Here is a 27,643-nt window from a genome sequence, read left to right on the forward strand (position 1 = left end):
ATCCTGCCTCTCGCCCGTAGACAGCTGGTAGGCACCAGCAGCCCTCGCCACCCCACTTGGGATCAAGCGTGTCAGAAAATGGATGGATGGATGTTTCACCTCCAAGGCCACACAGTTCCCCTGAATGAGGATGTTTGTAGCTTCTTCCCATAACCAACCAGATTCTTTCTCAGGTTTATTCATAACGTAATAATGTTACTGTTTAACCAAAGTGTCTGTAATTAGTTTTGACTCTGACTATTTTCCATTGTTGTAACTAATGAGGACGTAATGCTGCCCAGAGCAGAACAGGGCTGATTACTGAGCAAGAAGGACCGTATGATGAACTGCTCTCTCTTTGCAAAGATACTGAGTGAAATCCATCGATGTTCCTTTATTTAACCGGTGGTGAATAGCTGAATACTTTTCTCCCACAACAGTTTACAGACACTTCCCTGTTTATAAGAAACCGTCTCAGGTTGGTCCTGGCGGACGCTGACTTTAAAGATTGATCTTTATTTGTTTCAGCAGGTGATAGAGCAGAACTTCAGGTGCCTTTTCTCTGATACAAAAACATGGTGAGAAGCTCAGCTGTTCACATGTTTATGAAAACAAGCTTATTAGAGGACAAATTTAATTTAGTATTTCAGTATGTTGGGTTAAAATAAATATACAGTTCAGATTTTATTATTTAATTTTCATTTTTTTACTTTTTTATTTTTTTCTGGGGGCGAGTCTTGTTTCCTTGTTGGCTGCTGTTAGGTGATGTTGTCTGGTGTTGTTAGCTGGTTTTAGCTTATTTTAGCTTCTGTTAGCTGATGTTGGCTGTTTGATGTTTTTAGCTATTGTTGGCTGCTGTTAGCTTTTGTTGGCTGGTGTTGTTATTTGTTTCTTAGCTGCTGTTAGCTGGTGTTGTTAGCTTCTTTTAGCTGCTGTTGGTAGCTTCTTTTAGCTGTTGTTAGCTGCTGTTGGCTGGTGTTGTTAGCTTCTTAGCTGCTGTTAGCTGCTGTTGGCTGGTGTTGTTAGTTTCTTTTAGCTGCTGTTGGTAGCTTCTTTTAGCTGCTGTTGGCTGGTGTTGTTAGTTTCTTAGCTGCTGTTAGCTGCTGTTGGCTGGTGTTGTTAGCTTCTTTTAGCTGCTGTTGGTAGCTTCTTTTAGCTGCTGTTGGCTGGTGTTGTTAGTTTCTTTTAGCTGTTGTTAGCTGCTGTTGGCTGGTGTTGTTAGCTTCTTAGCTGCTGTTAGCTGCTGTTGGCTGGTGTTGTTAGTTTCTTTTAGCTGCTGTTGGTAGCTTCTTTTAGCTGCTGTTGGCTGGTGTTGTTAGCTTCTTTTAGCTGCTGTTGTTAGCGTCTGTTAGCTGCTGTTAGCTGGTGTTGTTAGCTTCTTTTAGCTGTTGTTAACTGCTGTTGGCTGATGTTGTTATCTTCTGTTAGCTGCTGTTAGCTGATGTTGTCTGGTGTTGTTAGCTGTTTTTAACTTATTTTAACTTCTGTTAGCTGATGTTGTCTGGTGTTAGCTGGTTTTAGCTTCTGTTAGCTCCTGTTGGCTGTTTGTTTTTAGCTATTGTTGGCTGCTGTTAGCTTCTGTTAGCAGCTGTTAGCTAGTGTTGTTAGCTTCTTTTCGCTGCTGTTAGCTGGTGTTGTTAGCTTCTTTTAGCTGCTGTTAGCTGGTGTTGTTAGCTTCTTTTAGCTGCTGTTAGCTGGTGTTGTTAGCTTCTTTTAGCTGCTGTTGTTAGCTTCTTTTATCTGCTGTTAGCTGGTGTTGTTAGCTTCTTTTAGCTGCTGTTAGCTAGTGTTGTTAGCTTCTTTTCGCTGCTGTTAGCTGGTGTTGTTAGCTTCTTTTAGCTGCTGTTAGCTAGTGTTGTTAGCTTCTTTTAGCTGCTGTTAGCTAGTGTTGTTAGCTTCTTTTCGCTGCTGTTAGCTGGTGTTGTTAGCTTCTTTTCGCTGCTGTTAGCTGGTGTTGTTAGCTTCTTTTAGCTGCTGTTGGCTGGTGTTGTTAGCTTTTTAGCTGCTGTTAGCTGCTGTTGGCTGGTGTTGTTAGTTTCTTTTAGCTGCTGTTGGTAGCTTCTTTTAGCTGCTGTTGGCTGGTGTTGTTAGCTTCTTTTAGCTGCTGTTGGTAGCTTCTTTTAGCTGCTGTTGGCTGGTGTTGTTAGCTTCTTTTAGCTGTTGTTAACTGCTGTTGGCTGATGTTGTTAGCTTCTGTTAGCTGATGTTGTCTGGTCTTGTTAGCTGTTTTGAACTTATTTTAACTTCTGTTAGCTGATGTTGTCTGGTGTTAGCTGGTTTTAGCTTCTGTTAGCTCCTGTTGGCTGTTTGTTTTTAGCTATTGTTGGCTGCTGTTAGCTTCTGTTAGCAGCTGTTAGCTAGTGTTGTTAGCTTCTTTTCGCTGCTTTTAGCTGGTGTTGTTAGCTTCTTTTAGCTGCTGTTAGCTGGTGTTGTTAGCTTCTTTTAGCTGCTGTTGGCTGGTGTTGTTAGCTTCTTAGCTGCTGTTAGCTGCTGTTGGCTGGTGTTGTTAGTTTCTTTTAGCTGCTGTTGGTAGCTTCTTTTAGCTGCTGTTGGCTGGTGTTGTTAGCTTCTTTTAGCTGCTGTTGGTAGCTTCTTTTAGCTGCTGTTGGCTGGTGTTGTTAGCTTCTTTTAGCTGTTGTTAACTGCTGTTGGCTGATGTTGTTAGCTTCTGTTAGCTGCTGTTAGCTGATGTTGTCTGGTGTTGTTAGCTGTTTTTAACTTATTTTAAGTCCTGTTGGCTGTTTGTTTTTAGCTATTGTTGGCTGCTGTTAGCTTCTGTTAGCAGCTGTTAGCTAGTGTTGTTAGCTTCTTTTCGCTGCTGTTAGCTGGTGTTGTTAGCTTCTTTTAGCTGCTGTTAGCTGGTGTTGTTAGCTTCTTTTAGCTGCTGTTAGCTGGTGTTGTTAGCTTCTTTTAGCTGCTGTTGTTAGCTTCTTTTATCTGCTGTTGGCTGGTGTTGTTAGCGTCTGTTAGCTGCTGTTGGCTGGTGTTGTTAGCGTCTGTTAGCTGCTGTTGGCTGGTGTTGTTAGCTTCTTTTAGCAGCTGTTGGCTGGTGTTGTTAGCGTCTGTTAGCTGCTGTTAGCTGGTGTTGTTAGCTTCTTTTAGCTGCTGTTAGCTGGTGTTGTTAGCTTCTTTTAGCTGCTGTTAGCTAGTGTTGTTAGCTTCTTTTCGCTGCTGTTAGTTGGTGTTGTTAGCTTCTTTTAGCTGCTGTTAGCTAGTGTTGTTAGCTTCTTTTAGCTGCTGTTAGCTAGTGTTGTTAGCTTCTTTTCGCTGCTGTTAGCTGGTGTTGTTAGCTTCTTTTCGCTGCTGTTAGCTGGTGTTGTTAGCTTCTTTTAGCTGCTGTTGGCTGGTGTTGTTAGCTTCTTTTAGCAGCTGTTAGCTGGTGTTGTTAGCTTCTTTTAGCTGCTGTTAGCTGGTGTTGTTAGCTTCTTTTCGCTGCTGTTAGCTGGTGTTGTTAGCTTCTTTTAGCTGCTGTTGGCTGGTGTTGTTAGCTTCTTTTAGCAGCTGTTGGCTGGTGTTGTTAGCGTCTGTTAGCTGCTGTTAGCTGGTGTTGTTAGCTTCTTTTAGCTGCTGTTAGCTAGTGTTGTTAGGTTTTTTTTTGCTGCTGTTAGCTGGTGTTGTTAGCTTCTTTTAGCTGCTGTTAGCTGGTGTTGTTAGCGTCTTTTAGCTGCTGTTAGCTGGTGTTGTTAGCTTCTTTTAGCTGCTGTTAGCTGATATTGTCTGGTGTTAGCTGGTTTTAGCTTCTGTTAGCTCCTGTTGGCTGTTTGTTTTTAGCTATTGTTGGCTGCTGTTAGCTTCTGTTAGCTGCTGTTAGCTGGTGTTGTTAGCGTCTGTTAGCGTCTGTTAGCTGTGTTTCCATAGTGAGGAGGGAAAAACCTCAGCCTCTCCTGGCCTGATGTGTAGGCGGCTGCTTGGTGGAAATATTCAGCTCATTTCCTGCTCCCTCCCGTCTGTCTGCTCATGTTTTCATGTCCCCAGAACCCGCCCCGTGTCTCCAAACTCCTCGCTCCTCCAGGTCCACCGAGCAGATGATGAACCGTTTTTACCGACATTCCTGACAGCAGAGCCTTTGAATGGAGAGTGAGTGGGAGCTCCCAGAGGCCTGACCTAATGCTGGGAGGTCTAAGCTGATGTCTGAGGCCACCAAAGCACACCTGAGGTTCCCTGGGTCCAGCAGAGCTGAAATTAATCAGGTCAACTATCTTCAATAAACTTGTTTTCTGAATATATTCCAGTATGATGCTCAAAGAGAAAATCATGATCTAAAGAAGCATCTAACAGATGTGGAAGAAGCTGACATGATTTTCTTTGCTTTTGGGCCCAAGTTTGTCTTTAAAGATCTAAGATCCAGTCAGGCAGAAAAAAAAGCTTTGCTTTAGGTTTTATCAGATGCTCCAGGCTCTCTGAGAAGCAAGGTCACCAAACAAACAGAAATCTCCCATAAACCAGGATTTCTGATATGATTAAGCATGAGAAAACTATTACAAGTCGACATTTTTGGGGGGCTTTAAGTTTAAAGAAGCAAAGATCTGAGGAGGAAGAAGAGAAGCTCAGATGCCTTTTGTATCTATGCTTCTTTTTCTATGTCTGCTTCTGTCTCCTTGAACCCCAGTGGGCCTCAGCAGATGGCCGCTCACACTGAGCCTGGTTCTGCTGGAGGTTTCTTCCTGTTCAAAGGGAGTTTTTCCTCTCCACTGTCGCTACAAGCATGCTTAGTGTGAGGGATTGCTGAAGAGTCAATGAGTCGATGCAATCAGCTGGTTTTCCTTAGATAGAAAACTTTGAATCAATCTGACTGGATGATCTGGTGAACTGGAAAGTGAGCTGAGATGATATGATGTGAATTGGAGCTATAGAAATACACTGAATAGAATTGAATATTAGCTCCCTAGACTTCCTGTTGAGGTGGAGCTAGCTCACATATCTGCCCTCAGATGTCTGCCGTTCAGTGAACTTCACAGGTGACCCGATCTAAATGTCACTCCCATCATTTCAGAGCACTCTGCTGCCACCTGCTGTGAGCTACTGGTAATTGCAGCTGCTGCGTGTGGTTGCAGGTTGGTGATTGCTCACACATCACTGCAGTGAATCTTCCAGATGGAAAGAGCCTCTGCTTCCCTCTGGTGGCTGTTGTATGAACGTACAGTGAGAAATAAAACTGTTAGTAGATGAAGCAGCTGATTATAGACTGGTTAAAGAAAAACTAAAACCTGAAATTATGTTTTTATTCTTTATTCTTGGGTGCTTAGGAATGTTTAAAACATTTTGCTCTTTTTTTGTCTTTGTGTGAAGGTTAATGGCTGATCTAACTCTGAACTTTATTTTGTCTAATGCCTGTTGAAGGTTAGTGAGCCATGATGTTTACAGCTAGCAGCTGTTCCAAGCATTACCAGCTGTGAGATTAGCATTTAAACATCCTTAGATTACAGAGCTGTATACGTAAAACTCTGACACATTTATTTCAAACACAAACCTACACCTATCTACACCATCTACACCTTAGATTAGATTAGATTAGATTAGATGAGCTTTATTGATCTCCCAGCGGAGAAATTCACTCGTCACATATTGGCATAGAAGTTACTGAAGGTGCAAACAAGGAGGAAAAAGGTGCATTAAGAATAAATAAACAATATATATACTTAGCATGTTGCTAAATCTCAGAGATACAAGAATTTTCGTCAGCCTCCAATCGCCCCAACAGTTCTTATCAACTCATGAATCCCTGATCATCCTAAATGCTCCATTAGCGCTGTGGCTGGAGAACAAATCCACCTCTTCAGTTTTGGTTTCAGCTCAAGTCTCTCTCTCTAGAAAGCAACAATATTTCTACAATAATGAGCATTATTTATTTGGGGGGAATTATAACTCAAGCGGTCTCTCCTCTCTCTCTCCTCCGCTGCAGACATGCAGACCGCATCGTAAGACTGCAGTAAAGTTGGCAATATAGTCACAGATTCGGCTTTTCTGGATTAATATCTCTTCAGAGGATGATTTTTTCTACAAAACGGACACTTCTCCGCAACCACAGCAAGGCAGACAGTGAGCTACAACCACAGTTTCCTAAAAGCGAGTCTCCTATCGCTCTGGGAGAATTACATTGGACCCTATGCAGAGCTCGCCCCTCCGCAAATGCTCCGTCTGCTAGTTACAAAATAATCAGAGAGGCATATTCAAAAGCGTCACCAAGGAGAGGTGGATTATTATCACATTCATCACATGTCTTTCATAACACATTTATTGGATTCGAAAATAATACTTTGAGGAATTTCCCAAAGCCTGAATGACAAATGGCAACTCTATTTTATTATTAGAATATGTATAAAATGAGCAAAGACTACACTATAGATCACTTTAGTGCCTCCAAACTACAACTCTAGAATATGTGCTAAACTCTATTTTTTAGATTTTTTCATTGTTATTCTAAGCAGGCCAGGTGTGCATTCTCTGCAACAGGAACCACAGCACTGAGCGTTGTGTTCACTGCACACAGTATACCTGTCACACATGCAGGAAGGACTCACCTTGGGTTTGTAAAAACTGCTAAATGGGACAATTGTAGCTTCATAGGTAGAGCTTTTCTTTGGGTGGAATTAAAGTTACTACATTACTGAAATCAGACTGTTTGTCATTTTCTAAGCTGAAATGTTGAATGATGTGAAAAGGTGAGAACAGACAAAATACAATTATTCTCTAAGTTGTTCCTTGTTTCACATAGTGAGCTTTGCAATCTAAATGAGTCTGTTGGTGAATGGATAATAGAAATAGGCTCTGCCTTGCCTTGCTGGAAAAGCTGGTTATGACCTGTTCTCAGCTCAGGAACTAGGACCCGTATGATATCTGGTTGTTCAATAGCTTTGCCTAAATAAAAGATTTAGATCTGACTTATCAAGATATTCCTGCAGAAAGGTCTGATGTTGCAGGGGGAGGTAATGAAAAGTGTTTGGAGCATGCTCTGGTTCTGATGCCAGTTTGGTTCAGCCTTTATCCAGCCTCCTGTAGAAGGACTGGTCACATCACAGGTTATTAGCATTACAACAAGGACAGTTAGCAAGGTAGAGTGAATACACTAACTTACAGAGGGGAGGGGGGCTTGCAGGAGAACTGGAATTCTCTGGAACATCTAGTTTAACTAATTACTTTTCACATGTTGGTAATGTTACGTTACTTCCAAACAAAGCAACACCATAGAAAAACTTTAACAATCAAAAGTGATGTTTATAAACTGCTCACTCTGCTGAGGGGAGAGATTTTTATTGCAGGCGGGAAATGAGTTAAATAAAAGATTTATTGAACACATTAAGCTGCTGTCTATGCGCCTTCAACAGGTTAACTTTTCATGTGGTGTCATTGAGAAAACCAGTAGATGATAGGCTGTCTACATGTAAACGTCACGTGATAATGACCTTCAATAAGCTTAGAGGCATGGCTGACACTGATTGGCTGAGGGGCTTTAATTGGGCGGGATGGATGGATCAGTCAGTCAATCAGTCAGTCAGTCAGTCAATCAGACACAGTCAGACAGTCCGTCAATCAGTCAGTCAGAAACAGTCAGTCAGTCAGTCAATCAGACACAGTCAGACAGTCCGTCAATCAGTCAGTCAGACACAGTCAGTCAGTCAGTCAATCAGACACAGTCAGACAGACAGTCAGTCAGACAGTCTGTCAGTCAGTCAATCAGTCAGTCAGACACAGTCTGACACAGTCAGTCAGTCAATCAGACACAGTCAGACAGACAGTCAGTCTGTCAGTCAGTCAGTCAGACAGTCTGTCAGTCAGTCAATCAGTCAGTCAGACACAGTCTGACTGACTGACAGTCTGTCAGTCAGACACAGTCAGTCCGTCAGTCAGTCAGTCAGACACAGTCAGACAGTCAATCAGTCAATCAGTCAGACACAGACAGACAGTCCGTCAATCAGTCAGTCAGACACAGTCAGTCAGTCAGTCAATCAGACACAGTCACACAGTCCATCAATCAGTCAGTCAGACACAGTCAGTCAGTCAATCAGACACAGTCAGACAGTCCATCAATCAGTCAGTCAGACACAGTCAGTCAGTCAATCAGACACAGTCAGACAGTCCGTCAATCAGTCAGTCAGACACAGTCAGTCAGTCAATCAGACACAGTCACACAGTCCATCAATCAGTCAGTCAGACACAGTCAGTCAGTCAATCAGACACAGTCAGACAGTCCGTCAATCAGTCAGTCAGACACAGTCAGTCAGACAGTCCGTCAATCAGTCAGTCAGACACAGTCAGTCAGTCAATCAGACACAGACAGACAGTCAGTCAGACAGTCTGTCAGTCAGACAGTCAGACAGTCCGTCAATCAGTCAGTCAATCAGTCAGTCAGACAGTCTGTCAGTCAGTCAATCAGTCAGTCAGACACAGTCTGACTGACTGACAGTCTGTCAGTCAGACACAGTCAGTCCGTCAGTCAGTCAGTCAGACACAGTCAGACAGTCAGTCAGTCAATCAGTCAGACACAGACAGACAGTCCGTCAATCAGTCAGTCAGACACAGTCAGTCAGTCAATCAGACACAGTCACACAGTCCATCAATCAGTCAGTCAGACACAGTCAGTCAGTCAATCAGACACAGTCAGACAGTCCATCAATCAGTCAGTCAGACACAGTCAGTCAGTCAGTCAGACAGTCAGTCAGTCCGTCAGTCAGTCAGTCAGTCAGTCAGTCAGTCAGTCAGTCAGTCAGTCAGTCAGTCAGTCAGTCAGTCAGTCAGTCAGTCAGTCAGTCAGTCAGACAGTCAGTCAGTCAGTCGGTCAGTCAGTCAGTCAGTCAGTCAGTCAGTCAGTCCGTCAGTCAGTCAGTCAGTCAGTCAGTCAGTCAGTCAGTCAGTCAGTCAGTCAGTCAGTCAGTCAGACAGTCAGTCAGTCCGTCGGTCAGTCAGTCAGTCAGTCAGTCAGTCAGTCAGTCAGTCAGTCAGTCAGTCAGTCAGTCAGTCAGTCAGTCAGACAGTCAGTCAGTCAGTCAGTCAGTCAGTCAGTCAGTCAGTCCGTCAGTCAGTCAGTCAGTCAGTCAGTCAGTCAGTCGGTCAGTCAGTCAGTCAGTCAGTCAGTCAGTCAGTCAGTCAGACAGTCAGTCAGTCCGTCGGTCAGTCAGTCAGTCAGTCAGTCAGTCAGTCAGTCAGACACAGTCAGACAGACAGTCTGTCAGACACAGTCAGACAGTCAATCAGTCAGACACAGACAGACAGACTGTCAGTCAATCAGTCAGTCAGACACAGTCAGACAGACTGTCAGTCAATCAGTCAGTCAGACACAGTCAGACAGTCCATCAGTCAGTCAATCAGTCAGTCAATCAGTCAGTAAGTCAGACACAGTCAGACAGACAGTCTGTCAGTCAGTCAGTCAGACACAGTCAGACAGTCAGTCAGTCAATCAGTCAGACACAGACAGACAGTCCGTCAGTCAGTCAGTCAGACACAGTCAGACAGACAGTCTGTCAGTCAGACACAGTCAGACAGTCAATCAGTCAGACACAGACAGACAGACTGTCAGTCAATCAGTCAGTCAGTCAGACACAGTCAGACAGACTGTCAGTTAATCAGTCAGTCAGACACAGTCAGACAGACTGTCAGTCAGTCAGACACAGTCAGACAGTCAATCAGTCAGACACAGACAGACAGACTGTCAGTCAATCAGTCAGACACAGACAGACAGACTGTCAGTCAATCAGTCAGTCAGTCAGACACAGTCAGACAGACTGTCAGTTAATCAGTCAGTCAGACACAGTCAGACAGACTGTCAGTCAATCAGTCAGTCAGTCAGACACAGTCAGACAGTCCATCAGTCAGTCAATCAGTCAGTCAATCAGTCAGTAAGTCAGACACAGTCAGACAGACAGTCTGTCAGTCAGTCAGTCAGTCAGACACAGTCAGACAGACTGTCAGTCAATCAGTCAGACACAGACAGACAGACAGACCATCAGTCAGTCAATCAGTCAGTCATTCAGACACAGTCAGACAGACAGTCTGTCAATCAGTCAATCAGACACAGTCAGACAGTCAGTCAGTCAATCAGTCAGTCAGTCAGACACAGTCTGTCAGTCAGGCAATCAGTCAATCAGACACAGTCAGTCAGTCAATCAGTCAGACACAGACAGACAGACTGTCAGTCAATCAGTAAGACACAGACAGACAGACTGTCAGTCAATCAGTTCAGTCAGTCAGACACAGTCAGACAGACTGTCAGTTAATCAGTCAGTCAGACACAGTCAGACAGACTGTCAGTCAATCAGTCAGTCAGTCAGACACAGTCAGACAGTCCATCATCAGTCAATCAGTCAGTCAATCAGTCAGTAAGTCAGACACAGTCAGACAGACAGTCTGTCAGTCAGTCAGTCAGTCAGACACAGTCAGACAGACTGTCAGTCAATCAGTCAGACACAGACAGACAGACAGACCATCAGTCAGTCAATCAGTCAGTCAGTCAGACACAGTCAGACAGACAGTCTGTCAATCAGTCAATCAGACACAGTCAGACAGTCAGTCAGTCAATCAGTCAGTCAGTCAGACACAGTCTGCCAGTCAGTCAATCAGACACAGTCAGTCAGTCAATCGGTCAGACACAGACAGACAGTCCGTCAGTCAGTCAGTCAGTCCAGTCAGACACAGTCAGACAGACAGTCTTTCAGTCAGTCAGTCAGACACAGTCTGTCAGTCAGTCAATCAGTCAATCAGACACAGTCAGACAGTCAGTCAGTCAGTCAGACACAGTCAGACAGACAGTCTGTCAGTCAGTCAGTCAGTCAGACACAGTCAGACAGACAGTCTGTCAGTCAGTCAGTCAGACACAGACAGACAGTCAGTCAGTCAGACACAGTCAGTCAGACAGTCTGTCAGTCAGTCAGTCAGACACAGTCAGACAGACAGTCTGTCAGTCAGTCAGTCAGAGACAGTCAGTCAGTCAATCAGTCAGACACAGACAGACAGTCAGTCAGTCAATCAGTCAGACACAGACAGACAGTCCGCCAGTCAGTCAGACACACTCAGTCAGTCAGTCAGACACAGTCAGACCAGACAGACAGTCCGTCAGTCAGTCAATCAGTCAGTCAATCAGTCAGTAAGTCAGACACAGTCAGACAGACAGTCTGTCAGTCAGTCAGTCAGACACAGTCAGACAGACAGTCCGTCAGTCAGTCAGTCAGTCAGTCAGACACAGTCAGACAGACAGTCCGTCAGTCAGTCAGTCAGTCAGTCAGACACAGTCAGACACAGTCTGTCAGTCAGTCAATCAGTCAGTCAGTCAGACACAGACAGACAGTCCATCAGTCAGTCAGACACAGTCAGTCAGTCAGACACAGTCAGACAGTCAGTCAGACACAGACAGACAGTCTGTCAGTCAGTCAGTCAGACACAGTCAGTCAGACACAGTCAGACAGACAGTCTGTCAGTCAGTCAGTCAGACACAGTCAGACAGACAGTCCGTCAGTCAATCAGTCAGTCAGTCAGACACAGTCAGACAGACAGTCTGTCAGTCAGTCAATCAGTCAGTCAGTCAGTCAGACACAGTCAGACACAGTCTGTCAGTCAGTCAATCAGTCAGTCAGTCAGACACAGACAGACAGTCCGTCAGTCAGTCAGTCAGACACAGTCAGTCAGTCAGACACAGTCAGACAGTCAGTCAGTCAGTCAGACACAGACAGACAGTCTGTCAGTCAGTCAGTCAGACACAGTCAGTCAGACACAGTCTGTCAGACAGTCTGTCAGTCAGACAGTCAGTCAGTCAGACAGTCTGTCAGTCAGACAGTCAGTCAAACACAGTCAGACAGACAGTCTGTCAGTCAGACAGTCAGACACAGTCAGACACAGTCTGTCAGTCAGTCAATCAGTCAGTCAGTCAGTCAGACACAGACAGACAGTCCGTCAGTCAGTCAGTCAGACACAGTCAGTCAGTCAGACACAGTCCGTCAGTCAGACACAGACAGACAGTCTGTCAGTCAGTCAGTCAGACACAGTCAGTCAGTCAGACACAGTCTGTCAGTCAGACAGTCAGTCAGTCAGACAGTCTGTCAGTCAGACAGTCAGTCAGACAGTCTGTCAGTCAGACACAGTCAGTCCGTCAGTCAGTCAGTCAGACACAGTCAGACAGTCAGTCAGTCAGTCAGACACAGTCAGACAGTCAGTCAATCAGTCAGACACAGACAGACAGTCCATCAGTCAGTCAATCAGACACAGTCAGACAGTCAGTCAGTCAGACACAGTCAGACAGACAGTCTGTCAGACACAGTCAGACAGTCAATCAGTCAGACACAGACAGACAGACTGTCAGTCAATCAGTCAGTCAGACACAGTCAGACAGACTGTCAGTCAATCAGTCAGTCAGACACAGTCAGACAGTCCATCAGTCAGTCAATCAGTCAGTCAATCAGTCAGTAAGTCAGACACAGTCAGACAGACAGTCTGTCAGTCAGTCAGTCAGACACAGTCAGACAGTCAGTCAGTCAATCAGTCAGACACAGACAGACAGTCCGTCAGTCAGTCAATCAGACACAGTCAGACAGTCCGTCAGTCAGTCAGTCAGACACAGTCAGACAGACAGTCTGTCAGTCAGACACAGTCAGACAGTCAATCAGTCAGACACAGACAGACAGACTGTCAGTCAATCAGTCAGTCAGTCAGACACAGTCAGACAGACTGTCAGTTAATCAGTCAGTCAGACACAGTCAGACAGACTGTCAAGTCAGTCAGACACATGCAGACATGACAGTCAATCAGTTCAGACACAGACAGACAGACTGTCAGTCAATCAGTCAGTCAGTCAGACACAGTCAGACAGACTGTCAGTTAATCAGTCAGTCAGACACAGCAGACAGACTGTCAGTCAATCAGTCAGTCAGTCAGACACAGTCAGACAGTCCATCAGTCAGTCAATCAGTCAGTCAATCAGTCAGTAAGTCAGACACAGTCAGACAGACAGTCTGTCAGTCAGTCAGTCAGTCAGACACAGTCAGACAGACTGTCAGTCAATCAGTCAGACACAGACAGACAGACAGACCATCAGTCAGTCAATCAGTCAGTCATTCAGACACAGTCAGACAGACAGTCTGTCAATCAGTCAATCAGACACAGTCAGACAGTCAGTCAGTCAATCAGTCAGTCAGTCAGACACAGTCTGTCAGTCAGGCAATCAGTCAATCAGACACAGTCAGTCAGTCAATCAGTCAGACACAGACAGACAGACTGTCAGTCAATCAGTAAGACACAGACAGACAGACTGTCAGTCAATCAGTCAGTCAGTCAGACACAGTCAGACAGACTGTCAGTTAATCAGTCAGTCAGACACAGTCAGACAGACTGTCAGTCAATCAGTCAGTCAGTCAGACACAGTCAGACAGTCCATCAGTCAGTCAATCAGTCAGTCAATCAGTCAGTAAGTCAGACACAGTCAGACAGACAGTCTGTCAGTCAGTCAGTCAGTCAGACACAGTCAGACAGACTGTCAGTCAATCAGTCAGACACAGACAGACAGACAGACCATCAGTCAGTCAATCAGTCAGTCAGTCAGACACAGTCAGACAGACAGTCTGTCAATCAGTCAATCAGACACAGTCAGACAGTCAGTCAGTCAATCAGTCAGTCAGTCAGACACAGTCTGCCAGTCAGTCAATCAGACACAGTCAGTCAGTCAATCGGTCAGACACAGACAGACAGTCCGTCAGTCAGTCAGTCAGTCAGTCAGACACAGTCAGACAGACAGTCTTTCAGTCAGTCAGTCAGACACAGTCTGTCAGTCAGTCAATCAGTCAATCAGACACAGTCAGACAGTCAGTCAGTCAGTCAGACACAGTCAGACAGACAGTCTGTCAGTCAGTCAGACACAGTCAGACAGACAGTCTGTCAGTCAGTCAGTCAGACACAGACAGACAGTCAGTCAGTCAGACACAGTCAGTCAGACAGTCTGTCAGTCAGTCAGTCAGACACAGTCAGACAGACAGTCTGTCAGTCAGTCAGTCAGAGACAGTCAGTCAGTCAATCAGTCAGACACAGACAGACAGTCAGTCAGTCAATCAGTCAGACACAGACAGACAGTCCGCCAGTCAGTCAGACACACTCAGTCAGTCAGTCAGACACAGTCAGACCAGACAGACAGTCCGTCAGTCAGTCAATCAGTCAGTCAATCAGTCAGTAAGTCAGACACAGTCAGACAGACAGTCTGTCAGTCAGTCAGTCAGACACAGTCAGACAGACAGTCCGTCAGTCAGTCAGTCAGTCAGTCAGACACAGTCAGACAGACAGTCCGTCAGTCAGTCAGTCAGTCAGTCAGACACAGTCAGACACAGTCTGTCAGTCAGTCAATCAGTCAGTCAGTCAGACACAGACAGACAGTCCATCAGTCAGTCAGACACAGTCAGTCAGTCAGACACAGTCAGACAGTCAGTCAGACACAGACAGACAGTCTGTCAGTCAGTCAGTCAGACACAGTCAGTCAGACACAGTCAGACAGACAGTCTGTCAGTCAGTCAGTCAGACACAGTCAGACAGACAGTCCGTCAGTCAATCAGTCAGTCAGTCAGACACAGTCAGACAGACAGTCTGTCAGTCAGTCAATCAGTCAGTCAGTCAGTCAGACACAGTCAGACACAGTCTGTCAGTCAGTCAATCAGTCAGTCAGTCAGACACAGACAGACAGTCCGTCAGTCAGTCAGTCAGACACAGTCAGTCAGTCAGACACAGTCAGACAGTCAGTCAGTCAGTCAGACACAGACAGACAGTCTGTCAGTCAGTCAGTCAGACACAGTCAGTCAGACACAGTCTGTCAGACAGTCTGTCAGTCAGACAGTCAGTCAGTCAGACAGTCTGTCAGTCAGACAGTCAGTCAAACACAGTCAGACAGACAGTCTGTCAGTCAGACAGTCAGACACAGTCAGACACAGTCTGTCAGTCAGTCAATCAGTCAGTCAGTCAGTCAGACACAGACAGACAGTCCGTCAGTCAGTCAGTCAGACACAGTCAGTCAGTCAGACACAGTCAGTCAGTCAGACACAGACAGACAGTCTGTCAGTCAGTCAGTCAGACACAGTCAGTCAGTCAGACACAGTCTGTCAGTCAGACAGTCAGTCAGTCAGACAGTCTGTCAGTCAGACAGTCAGTCAGACAGTCTGTCAGTCAGACAGTCAGTCAGACACAGTCAGACAGACAGTCTGTCAGTCAGACAGTCAGTCAGTCAGACAGTCAGTCAGTCAGTCAGACAGTCTGTCAGTCAGACAGTCAGTCAGACACAGTCAGTCAGACACAGTCAGACAGACAGTCTGTCAGTCAGACAGTCAGTCAGTCAGACAGTCAGTCAGTCAGACAGTCAGTCAGACACAGTCAGACAGACAGTCTGTCAGTCAGACAGTCAGTCAGTCAGACAGTCTGTCAGTCAGACAGTCAGTCAGACACAGTCAGACAGACAGTCTGTCAGTCAGACAGTCAGTCAGACAGTCAGTCAGTCAGACAGTCTGTCAGTCAGACACAGTCAGTCAGTCAGACAGTCTGTCAGTCAGACAGTCAGTCAGACAGTCAGTCAGACAGACAGTCAGTCAGACAGACAGTCTGTCAGTCAGACAGTCAGTCAGTCAGACAGTCTGTCAGTCAGACAGTCAGTCAGACAGTCAGTCAGACAGTCAGTCAGACAGTCAGACAGACAGTCTGTCAGTCAGACAGTCAGTCAGTCAGACAGTCTGTCAGTCAGACAGTCAGTCAGACAGTCAGTCAGACAGTCAGTCAGACAGTCAGTCAGTCAGACAGTCTGTCAGTCAGACACAGTCAGTCAGACAGTCTGTCAGTCAGACACAGTCAGTCAGTCAGACACAGTCAGACAGACAGTCTGTCAGTCAGACAGTCAGTCAGACAGACAGTCTGTCAGTCAGACAGTCAGTCAGTCAGTCAGACAGTCCATCAGACAGTCAGACGCGCTCCCTGTACGCGGGGCGCGTGGCATCCAGAAAATCTCTGGAGTAAAATCTGCTTTTCTTTACTTGGTTACCATGGTAACCGGCGCATATAAACACTGTTCACCGACCGGCTGTCTTCGGAAGTTTAGTCTTTTCTTCCTCCTTTGCTCCTGTTGCCCGGGGTTACCACCTGGCGGGTGTCCGCCGCGCGTCACCCGCTGAGTCCGGAGCGAAGTCCAGTGTGACCGGAAGCTCTGCTGCTCCTCTGCGCTCACTGCTCCCTCTGCTCGCCGTCATGCGCCCCGGTTCTGTTAAGCCTCCAGGCGGCCTGGGTCTCCGGATCCGGCCGCAGGCAGTGCTTTGGCTTTTGGTTGTGAGTGCGGCGCCTGCAACGCTTCACCCGCAGTGTTTGGACTTTAAGCCGCCCTTCCGCCCCAACAGAGACCTGGAGTTCTGCGTCATGTACCGAGAGTTCGGCTGCTGCGACCAGCAGAAGGACCAGGAGCTGATGGCCAGATATTACCGGATCATGGAGAATCTAGACCTGGGGGGCTATGAAAGCTGCGCGGGCTTCGTGATGGAGCTGCTCTGCCAGGTAAAGCGCACGAGCAAAGGTCACCTGCAGCTTTGATCATCTGACCCAAACACCCGCAGTTACGTCATAACCTGAGGCTCAGGTCATCCCGCCGCAGAAGCTGATTTCAGATATTCTGAACTAATCAGAATATTTATAAAATAAAAAGAACTAAGAGAAAAACTCTGAGTCAAATAAAATGGAGGAGCAAAGAGGCTCTCTGCCCTGGGGGTCATCACCATGCGGTCATCAGACTTTCAACAATGACTAAAGTTAAAGGTTCATATGTTATCATTAAGACCTACCTGCCCTGCAGGACGCTTTTAACTCCATCCATGCTCTGCAGCAGCCAGTAGACCTTCTGATCCTCACTATATCTGCAGGATCTAAAACTCCTCTGAGCAATTCTCCCACAGAAAACCCAGATGTTGCATCAGAATGCTGCTGACGGGTCCAACAGAACCAGAACCAACGAGCAGCAGCATCTGGTCGTCCTAATTCATCCCTTAGAAGTGAAGTTTCAGTACTGTGGATTATTAGGGCCAGGATAGAGATTATTTTTTTAATACGAGAATAAAGTCATAACATTATGAGCATAAGTTGGTAGATTTAAGAGAATAAAGTCATAAATAATATCATAATATTATGAGAATAAAGTCGTAAAAAAAAAAGGTTGTGGTATGATGACTTCTCGTACAATGTAACAATTTTATTCTTGTAATATTACGACTATTCTGTTAATGTCGCTGCCTTATCCTCTTAAAAAGTCGTACTGAAATCATATTTAAATGTCAAATCATTCTGGCTCAAACATGTACGGCTGGAAGCCTTCTACACCAAACCAAGCTTCTGCCGCCCTGGCGTCCTCTTCCACAACATCTTCGTCCCCGCTTTCCTCCTCTAAATAAAAAATGGATGACGGAGGAGACTCATCCACGACCTCCGACACTAAACTCTCCTCCTCTTGCATGTTTCCGCTGTCCATAGCGTTCCTTGACAGCGTCGTTTCTAAGTCACCAATTTAGTGCTACTTGGTCCCAATGGAATTTCCCATTGGGAACCTGCTAGCACTAAGTTGCTAACTGGTTAGCAAGATGCTTCCCACAAACTGGCAACAACCAAACTTGCTTGTGAACCTTCCCACAACAATCCTGCCCCTTGATAAACGACCAATCACATTCACTTTATTCACTCGTGTAAAGTCGGGCACCACTGGGAGAATTCGGAAATGCAGCGGTTGGAACGGCCGCTCCCCTACGACTTTAAGAGAATAAAGTCATAAAATTATATATAAATTATATATAAAGTTGTAAAAACGGGTTGAGGTATGATGACTTATTCTCATCATTATTCAACGTTTTTCTCATACAATTTTATTCTTGTACTACGACTTTACTCTGATAATGTTGGGACCTTATTCCAGTATTATTTGGACTGGTTCCACCACAGCAGAACCTGATAATGAAAGATCTGGTTCTGTTTTTAGACCTTCCAGGAACCACCAGCAAAGCTGCTGTCTGGAGAAAAGTCCTCCGTTAGGAAGATCAGGATAACGGAGATCTTTTCTTCCTTTTGCCATTGTTATTCTCTGTCCAATAAATCCTCCATCTTTGATCTCAGGAGTGTTCCCCGTACGCCGCTCACCTGTTTGATGCAGAGGATCCCAGCACCCCCCTGCGGACCATTCCGGGCCTCTGCCCAGACTACTGTTCCCAGTTCTGGAATGAGTGCCGCTCCATCATCCCGTCTCTGTCCAATGATCAGCGTCTACTTCACGCAAAAGACAACCAGAATCGTCTCTGCAAACTCCTGGAGCTGGACGATGCTGATTATTGCTATCCTCACCTGCTCAGCAATCAGAAACTGACCCAGAACCTGGGCCGGGTTCAGAGGGATTCTGACGGCTGTCTGCAGCTGTGTCTGGAGGAGGTGGCCAATGGCCTGAGGAACCCCCTCGCCATGGTGCACGCCAATGACGGCACGCACCGCTTCTTCGTGGCAGAGCAGGTGGGGCTGGTGTGGGCGTACCTTCCTGACCGATCCAGACTGGAGAAGCCGTTCCTGAACATCACCAAGGCGGTGCTGACGTCGTCGTGGGAGGGAGATGAGAGGGGCTTCCTGGGAATTACTTTTCATCCCAAATACAAATACAATGGCAAACTGTACGTGTACTACTCTGTGGAGGTTGGCTTCGACGAGAGAATAAGGATCAGTGAGTTCAGGGTGTCTGCCAACGACATGAATCTGGTGGACCACACGTCAGAGCGGTAGATACCCACGGCCTGCACTGCATGGTGGAAAACATTCCTTTATGAGTAGAGAATTAAACACATATTTGTTTAATTTTTTTTCCTAAGGGTAATTCTGGAGATTGACGAGCCAGCGTCCAATCACAACGGAGGGATGCTGCTCTTCGGAGATGACGGCTACCTGTACGTCTTCACAGGAGACGGTGGAATGGCTGGAGATCCGTTTGGAATGTTTGGGAACGCCCAGAACAAGTGAGCAGTCAGCACTGTGACGAGGCGACGATAAAGGTCAACTTTATGAAGTGGTTTGGTTGTGTTTTAGGTCGGCCCTCCTGGGTAAAGTTCTTCGCATTGATGTGGAGAACAACGAGAGGGGCCCGCTGTACAGAATCCCCCCAGACAACCCGTTCATCCTCGAGCACGATGCGCGCCCAGAGGTGTACGCTTACGGTGTCCGGAACATGTGGAGGTGTTCTGTGGACCGGGGAGATCCCCAGACCAAGGAAGGGAAGAGTCGCATCTTCTGCGGAGACGTTGGCCAGAATAAGTATGAGGAAGTTGACATCATCGAGAAAGGTCGGAACTATGGCTGGAGAGCGAAAGAGGGATTCTCCTGCTACGATAAGAAGCTGTGCACCAACAGCTCTCTAAGTAAGGCGCTACTTTACCCTGCTGGCACAGAGACTTATTATAATTATAATAATAATAATATTGCGACTTTATTCCTGTAATAATCTTGGCCACTCCCGCTGGGTCTGGTCTCATTGTGTAGGCCTCACCGCTGATGGCTTCCTCTATCCCTTCTCACATTTAGACATTCAAGGTTCTGGGTATGTTGCTTGGAGGGGGTGCACTGACACCAGCTACATTTGGGGGGGTGGAGTTGGACCGATTTTAATCACTCGAGAACAACGCGCAGGAACACAATATCTAAGCGAGCAGAGCGAAGATCAGAGTCTTTCTCACACCTTTGTTCTCTGATTGTTGCCCGGAGTCGGGGGGCCTGGATGGGGAGCCGCCTGGTCGATGGTCTCTGCTGTTGGGAGCAATCAACTAGCTGGGACTGAGGCTGACACCTCTGCCCGGGAATGGGGGGGTGTCCAGGTCATGTTGGCACCATCCCTGGGGGGCCTGTCCTCCTTTGGAGTGCCGCACCTAGACCTGGAAATGTGGGATGCGTGTAATCAAATTTTCTAAATAAATAGAAAACTGTGTAATAAAGAGTGAAAGAGTGTAATATGATGAGCAGCATGGTAGATAATAAAACAAATAAAAGGAACTAAAATATTTGACACAAATATTGTTCAAACCGAGGGCAGAAGAACTTAATGGTGCTGAACGGTCTAGTTAAAGTCCAGAAGCCAGAGCTCTGATGGACCTTCAGGAGGTTGGAAACGGTCACAGCTTTTAAAGAGCCTCTGGACTTTGGTGCTGAATACATCAATTAACTGACTGTACTCTGTGTGTACTGTGTGTGTACTCTGTGTGTACTCTGTGTGTACTGTGTGTACTGTGTGTGTACTCTGTGTGTACTCTGTGTGTACTGTGTGTAGTGTGTGTACTGTGTGTGTACTCTGTGTATTTGTACGCTCAGCAGTAACACGGCGGTCTGTTGACAGACGATGTGCTGCCTATCTACGCCTACCCTCATAAGGTGGGGAAGTCTGTAACCGGGGGATACGTTTACCGCGGCTGTGAACATCCAAACCTGAACGGCTTGTACATCTTTGGAGACTTCATGACTGGGTGAGTTTAGGGCGGAGCTTCTGATGCTGTTTCTGATGCTGCATCACACTGATCACACCAAACCAACAATACTGCAGATTTGCTGCATAGATATGAAAGCTCTGAACTTCCAGATCAGACCATGTTTTTTTGTCACTGCTGCAATTTAAGGAATGGAAATTTAAACCTGTACTAAATGAAATTTTGTCTGGAATGTATTTAATGTTTGTTTTAAATTCTCTGTTGATTTTCCAGGCGTCTAATGAGCCTGAAGGAAGATAAAAACTCTGGACAGTGGAAGTATAATGAAGTCTGCATGGGAGTGGGCCTGACCTGTGCTTTCCCTGGACTCATCAACAGCTACTATCCGTACATCATCTCCTTCGCTGAGGATGAGTCTGGTAAAGGGTCAGCAGGACGGCACCGATGGGTTTCCTGTTTGGCAGAAATGATTGACCAGCTTTTCTCCTGGCAGGCGAGCTGTACTTCATGTCCACAGAAACGCCGAGCGCCACGTCTCCTTCAGGAGTCGTCTATAAGGTGGTGGATCCATCCAGGTGAGGCTGCTCCACCCTTCTAGCAGTGGTGGCTGGCCAATAGAGGGCGCTAGGGCGCCACCCCACCCACCCAATGACCCTGATTAAGACATAAAAACATTAAAAGGTATATATATATATATATATATATATATATATATATATATATATATATATATATATATATATATATATTTATATATATATATAATTTTAATTTAACATTAATATGTTTATTAATGTGTATATTTTTAGATGTACATATTTAGACTCTAATGACAAGTAAGGCGCCACTGAATTTTTCGTCGGATTGGTGACGTATTTCCGCCACAAAAATCTTTGCCTATTGACTCTGGTTAAAAGTTGTTCATGTGCAGCAGCTGCTCTGCATTAGAGAAATATAGCAGAGCTCCAGGCGCTCACCTCCCGCCACAGCGCAGGCGTTTTGCGGGTGATTGACAGGTTAAATCGCAGGAGTTGGAGACGCATAGGAGAGAGAGAGAGAGAGAGAAATGGTGCAAGAAACATCTTTTTTCAGGACCTGGTTTAGCTCCAAGGCGAGGCTAACTGCCCGCAGCGAGGCTAACTGCCATGCAGTGAGGCTAACTGCCCGCAGCGAGGCTAACTGCCATGCAGTGAGGCTAACTGCCATGCAGCGAGGCTAACTGCCCGCAGCGAGGCTAACTGCCCGCAGCGAGGCTAACTGCCATGCAGCGAGGCTAACTGCATGCAGCTAGGCTAACTGCATCCAGCTAGGCTAACTGCCTGCAGCGAGGCTAACTGCATGCAGCGAGGCTAACTCCATGCAGCGAGGCTAACTGCATGCAGCGAGGCTAACTCCATGCAGCTAGGCTAACTGCATCCAGCTAGGCTAACTGCATGCAGCGAGGCTAACTCCATGCAGCGAGGCTAACTGCATGTAGAGAGGCTAACTGCCTGCAGCGAGGCTAACTGCATGCAGCGAGGCTAACTCCATGCAGCGAGGCTAACTGCATGTAGAGAGGCTAACTGCCTGCAGCGAGGCTAACTGCCTGCAGCGAGGCTAACTGCATGCAGCGAGGCTAACTGCCTGCAGCGAGGCTAACTGCATGCAGCGAGGCTAACTGCCTGCAGCGAGGCTAACTGCATGTAGCGAGGCTAACTGCCTGCAGCGAGGCTAACTGCCTGCAGCGAGGCTAACTGCATGCAGCGAGGCTAACTGCCTGCAGCGAGGCTAACTGCATGCAGCGAGGCTAACTGCCTGCAGCAAGGCTAACTGCCTGCAGCGAGGCTAACTGCATGTAGCGAGGCTAACTGCCTGCAGCGAGGCTAACTGCATGCAGCGAGGCTAACTGCATGCAGCGAGGCTAACTGCCTGCAGCGAGGCTAACTGCCTGCAGCAAGGCTAACTGCCTGCAGCGAGGCTAACTGCATGTAGCGAGGCTAACTGCCTGCATCGAGGCTAACTGCATGCAGCGAGGCTAACTGCATGCAGCGAGGCTAACTGCCTGCAGCGAGGCTAACTGCATGTAGCGAGGCTAACTGCCTGCAGCGAGGCTAACTGCCTGCAGCGAGGCTAACTGCATGCAGCGCGGCTAACTGCCTGCAGCGAGGCTAACTGCATGCAGCGAGGCTAACTGCCTGCAGCAAGGCTAACTGCATGTAGCGAGGCTAACTGCCTGCAGCGAGGCTAACTGCCTGCAGCGAGGCTAACTGCATGCAGCGAGGCTAACTGCCTGCAGCGAGGCTAACTGCATGTAGCGAGGCTAACTGCCTGCAGCGAGGCTAACTGCCTGCAGCGAGGCTAACTGCCTGCAGCGAGGCTAACTGCATGTAGCGAGGCTAACTTTGAGATTTTTCTTAATGAAAAGTGCGGTACAAATTGGATTTACTATTATTATTATTATTATTAACTGCCTGCAGCATATTTCAGACATTTCCCACATTAAAATCAGATTATCATCATCATTATTGTTATTGTTTTAATCTGCAGAAGGATTCTCTACGGTCTCCTTTCACTTGAACTAAAACTAATAAACTAAACTCCTTCTTTAGGTGCTGCTGTCCAATCAGGGTCTGTCTTCTAACAGTAGTCCATATTTTCCCATCTAGCGAATCTAAGAAGGTTTCATAGTTCAGTGTTGATCCTGGTCAGCAATGGAAATAAGAAAAAAGTTCAATGGTTTCCAAACGTTATCCTTTCATACTGTGGTTATACCGTTCCTAACACTGAGCAGAAAGAGCAGCTGGAGATCCATCCCTGGGAAACATGGCAGCAGACGTGCGTTAATGATGACAAACAAGCTCAGCATCTATCTGGATGTTTCTAGGCTCTGGAAAACGATTCCTCCTCTTGACTCTTATTTCAACTCCAAGTCTGAACCAGGGGTGGATTTAGGAATTTTGGGGCCCTAGGCAAAGACAAGCAGGGGCCCCTCTGAACTAGGGGTGTGCAAAATAATCGTGATGATGATGCATCGTGATTCTAATTTTCGTGATCTACTGCATCGATTCTTGATGCCAAGAATCGATTATTAATTTAAAAAAATGAATAAATAAAATTGCATGAATGGTTGGCGAACATCAGCCAAAAACAAGTGCAATACCACTTCCAGTCCAGTAGATGTCGCTGCAAATGTGTTGACGCACGCTGCCTTGTGTCACAAGCATTTCCGGAGGAGAAAATATTGCAATGCATCGCAATAATTCAAGTATCGTGATGCATCGTGATAGAATCGTATCGTGGCCTGTGAATCGTGATTCGAATCGAATCGTGACTTCTTTGGCAATACCCACCCCTACTCTGAACTGTGAAGACAGCACATAAACAGCCCCATTCTCCAGATAGAGAAATGTTAATAGAATAGACATCCATTATCTGTTCTAGGTTGTGTCCCTCTCTTCTTGTCCCTTTTCTTCTTGTTTTCCTCTCTATGTTTTGTACTCAGCTGACTTTTCATGCTGTCTCTAAAGGAATGAAAGATTTTTTCCAAGCACTAAGCTCACTTAGCTGATTGCTCCTTCCTGTGTTTCCAAAAAGGCAAAAGTAAATAACCCAGTCCTTCTTTTCACTGTAGACAAGCCATGATCTGCTTATCTGTTCTCCATTTTTCATTTGGATGAAATAATAGCTGCATGAATCATGACAGCAGACAAGATAGAGGAGAGCAGGAGGCGGGGTTACCAATCTACTCGCTCTGGAGAGCAGAGTTCGCTGCTTTTAGATGTTGTCTCCAAAGTCTCCAGTAGCAGAAAAAAGTCTCTAGATTTGGCGCTAGGAGCTTTTTAGAAATCAAAGTGCTAGAGGGGTCTGAAAAGTGGCTAAATATAGCGACTAAAGCGCTAAGTTGGCAACACTGCTCTTTGCATGGTTTGTTTCCAAATGGTTTGCTGCTGTCTGTTTGGACCTTTCTGAACATGTGCAGCAAAAGGACTGATCCAATATGGTGGACACTGAAGGGGGGGGCTGAGACACACTTAATATTATCAGCGTTCTGATGGCATTTTAGCCATACGCAGAAATAAGGAATAGTTGTATTAACCATACATGGAAACAGAGTTTTATGGGGCCCCCAGGAACTTGGGGCCCTAGGCACCTGCCTAGTGTTGCCTAATGGTAAATCACCTCACCCCGGGCTGAACTCCAATAATGTAACCCAGTCAGTGCAGCTTCATGTTTATTATCTTTAATATATCTATAAAGGGATCAATCCAGTGATACAGAAATCAATTCATCAATTTATTGATCCTCATATAGCAGATAAAACAAATACTGAAGAAGCCAATATTTATCCAGAGTCGGGCTGAAGCAGGAGCTGAGTGATCGATGCTAAAACCAGAGACGGCTGAAACCCAGACGGATGGAAATGATCAGAGCTGCTGCTGGAGCCAAAAGATCCTCATCTCTCCACCAGCATGGTGTCCTTCAGGGTCAGAGAACAAAGCAAAGGGTTTCCTACCAATCTAGCAGCGTTAGCAGAGAGTTTAATAAGACCAGAGAAAAACAAGAAACGTTTTCCCACGAAAGTCTAAGAAATAAAGCTTTAAGCCAACTCACTGCAGCTGAATAAACAGTCTGTTCTGCTGCAATAAATGATGAAGATGATGCCAGTGAAGTACAGGAACAGATGAAGATAATGGGGTCAGATGAGACCAAAGCTGAACTCTCTGGATGTCCCTGAACACACCATGGAGTTGGACTAAAACAGCTGGAGTGAAGGTGAGAACCTGAAGGAGGAACATTCCTGATAACATGTTAGGATTCAGAGAAGGAAGAAGATCAGAAGATATTTCAAAGTTAAATCCAGCTGCGTCTGCAGGATATCAGCCCTTTTCTCTCCTCCTGTGGGTCTGAAAGGTTGTTTCTGTGTTTTAAACATCTTTAAATAGTTATTTTCATATCAGGAACGGTCAGTTTAGAACAAATCTTCTTTGGTTTCAATGCTGCATTCACAGTCTGTTTCTAAAGGCGTTGTTTAGCTGCTGTATAAACCTGGAACTAAACGCTATTCCTGCCATTTTGAACTGAAAAAGCTTCCTGGATGGAAGAGAAACGTCTTCAAACCTGGAAACAGTGGATTGATTTGAACTTTTTTGGAATGCTGCATTTAGTTGTTGCTGTTTTCCAGACGTGCCCCCCCCAGGCAGTGCCACTACGACCCACTTCCTGTCCGGGTTAAAAGCAGCCTCCTCCCGTTTGTCCCAAAGGAAAGTAAGTTTATGTCGAGCTCTCAAAACGAAGCGTCTTCTTCTGCAGATGTTCTTTATCAGTTACTCTGCTTTACTCGTCAGCTCTAGTGCCGCCAGAACCTGAACCCACAAAGAGCTACGACTGGCTGTTGGAGCTCCTGGACCCTTCCAGTGTTAGGAGACCAGCCATGAGCACCCCCGCCCCCATCAGACCCACCACCAGACCACCAAGGAGGAAAGGCCGACGGCGGCACGGGAAAACCAGGAGCGGAGGAAGGTCTGAGCTCCATAACGGAGCGGTGAGGCTGGTCAGCCAGGAGTTCCTGCAGGGAGACCGAGGGCGAGTGGAGATCTACGTCGACGGGGAATGGGGCACGGTGTGTGACGACCTGTGGTCCAAGCAAAACGCCAAGGTGGTCTGCAGGCAGCTGGGCTTCCAGCACGCCCTGAAGGCCGCTAGGAACTCAGAGTTTGGAGAGGGGAGGGGTCTGCCCATTCTCCTGGATGATGTTCAGTGCAACGGCACCGAGTCCAACCTGCTGGACTGCACACATGCTGGAGTGGAGAAGCATAACTGTGCCCACTATGAAGACGCTGGGGTGATCTGTGGAAACACAAAACCTGCTGCAGAAGAATAGAACCGGTTATCTAGAGCTAGATCCAAAGATCCGGCCGCCCTCTGCAGGCTCTCAGCATCTGTTAGTTCAGCTGCACTTTAATCATCTCAATGTTTAACACAACAAAATCCACAGAACCCGTTCCTAGCAGCTCATTCTCACCGATACGCCTCCGCCAGAAGCAGCCACGGCGCAGGTCAGCTCTTCTTAGGTCCAACCCGTGTGAACGGTCCGTTCTGGAACGTCAGTAACCAATAATCAGTTAGCATCTGTTAGCATCCAGGTGAACAGCGCTGAGGTTCGTCTCTAACTCTGCTTCACTTCACCTTTGCTTCCATTTCTGCTAAATTTCTCTAATTTTTAAAAGTGTTTTTGTTGCACTTTGCTGTAAATAATTTGTTAATTGATTTTGAATAAAACCATTAAGTTCTTCTCAGCACAGCTCAACCAAACTTCTTGTTCAGGTTCTGCCAGGCGTCCAGGATGCGGCAGGCGGTCTGCATGTTTCAGGGCGAACGCCCCACAGACATCACAGCTGGTTGGGTTCAGTTTTCGGTTCGCTTTACTTCAAAAGTTGATGGATGAGTCAACATTTCCACCATGTCAGACTTGAACTGTGATGTCACTGCTCATCTCCATAGCAACTACCCAAACAATCTTTGACACAAACTTTTTAAAGGGACATTAGTGTTGTGGTGGAAATAACGAATAGTGTGGGACGACAACAACAGGTTTAGAAAATCACATAAACAGTTTTATGACATTAAATACTCCAATTATAGTTGGATTATTTTGCTGATATTTTATTGAATGATATTTTAAAACATTAGAAAAAAAATTTTTTACTACTGATTTTTATAATTGAAGATCAAAAGTCTGGGTGTGAGAAAAGCACAAAACGGTAATATTTACATATAAATAAGGCTGAAAAAAAGTCAAAAAGTCATTACAGACTACTAAAACAAATGTCCTAAAACAGTTTCATTGTAAAGATAACTATAAAGGTGTAAAATTTCCCTTTTTAAGACGTTTTCATGAAATATGATCTAAGGACATAAAAGTGCCCGTAGTTAAAGAATCGCCCTTAAAAGGGTCAGAGCCTGTTAGTCAGATTGAGGTTGATCTCTGCTAACTTCAGATTAAATAAAACACGGCATGATTTGTTGACTTAAACACTTTCAAAGGTGTAATCCGTCGTCTTCCTGCACTGAATGATATTTCACTGAGCAGTTGGGGAGCCTTAACCCCAATGAGTTCATTGCATTGCTCTGTACTGTGACAGTGGAATGACAATTAAAAAAAAAATTAAATGAAAAAGATCATCCCTGAAATTCCAAAATTACAATCTCCAACTTTTACAGAAGGCAAAAACAAAACATGCTTAATCCACAGCATTGTTCTT

The 27,643-nt window shown here is 46.0% G+C and overlaps 1 protein-coding gene across 1 annotated transcript; it reads left to right on the plus strand.

The window, feature by feature from the left end:
• Window positions 1–15,978: 15,978 nt before the first annotated feature.
• On the plus strand, window positions 15,979–26,677 carry hhipl1 (HHIP-like 1). The gene is made up of 9 exons (XM_038308931.1): window positions 15,979–16,467; window positions 18,067–18,713; window positions 18,804–18,947; window positions 19,018–19,346; window positions 20,315–20,441; window positions 20,676–20,821; window positions 20,896–20,977; window positions 25,564–25,646; window positions 25,727–26,677. Exons 1-9 carry the CDS (start codon window positions 16,168–16,170, stop codon window positions 26,260–26,262), a joined length of 2,394 nt encoding a protein of 797 aa, XP_038164859.1. The 5' UTR covers window positions 15,979–16,167; the 3' UTR covers window positions 26,263–26,677.
• Window positions 26,678–27,643: the final 966 nt, after the last annotated feature.

Source organism: Cyprinodon tularosa, unplaced genomic scaffold, assembly GCF_016077235.1.
Source record: "Cyprinodon tularosa strain WSP-4 unplaced genomic scaffold, ASM1607723v1 ctg1175, whole genome shotgun sequence".
Taxonomy (NCBI): domain Eukaryota; kingdom Metazoa; phylum Chordata; class Actinopteri; order Cyprinodontiformes; family Cyprinodontidae; genus Cyprinodon; species Cyprinodon tularosa.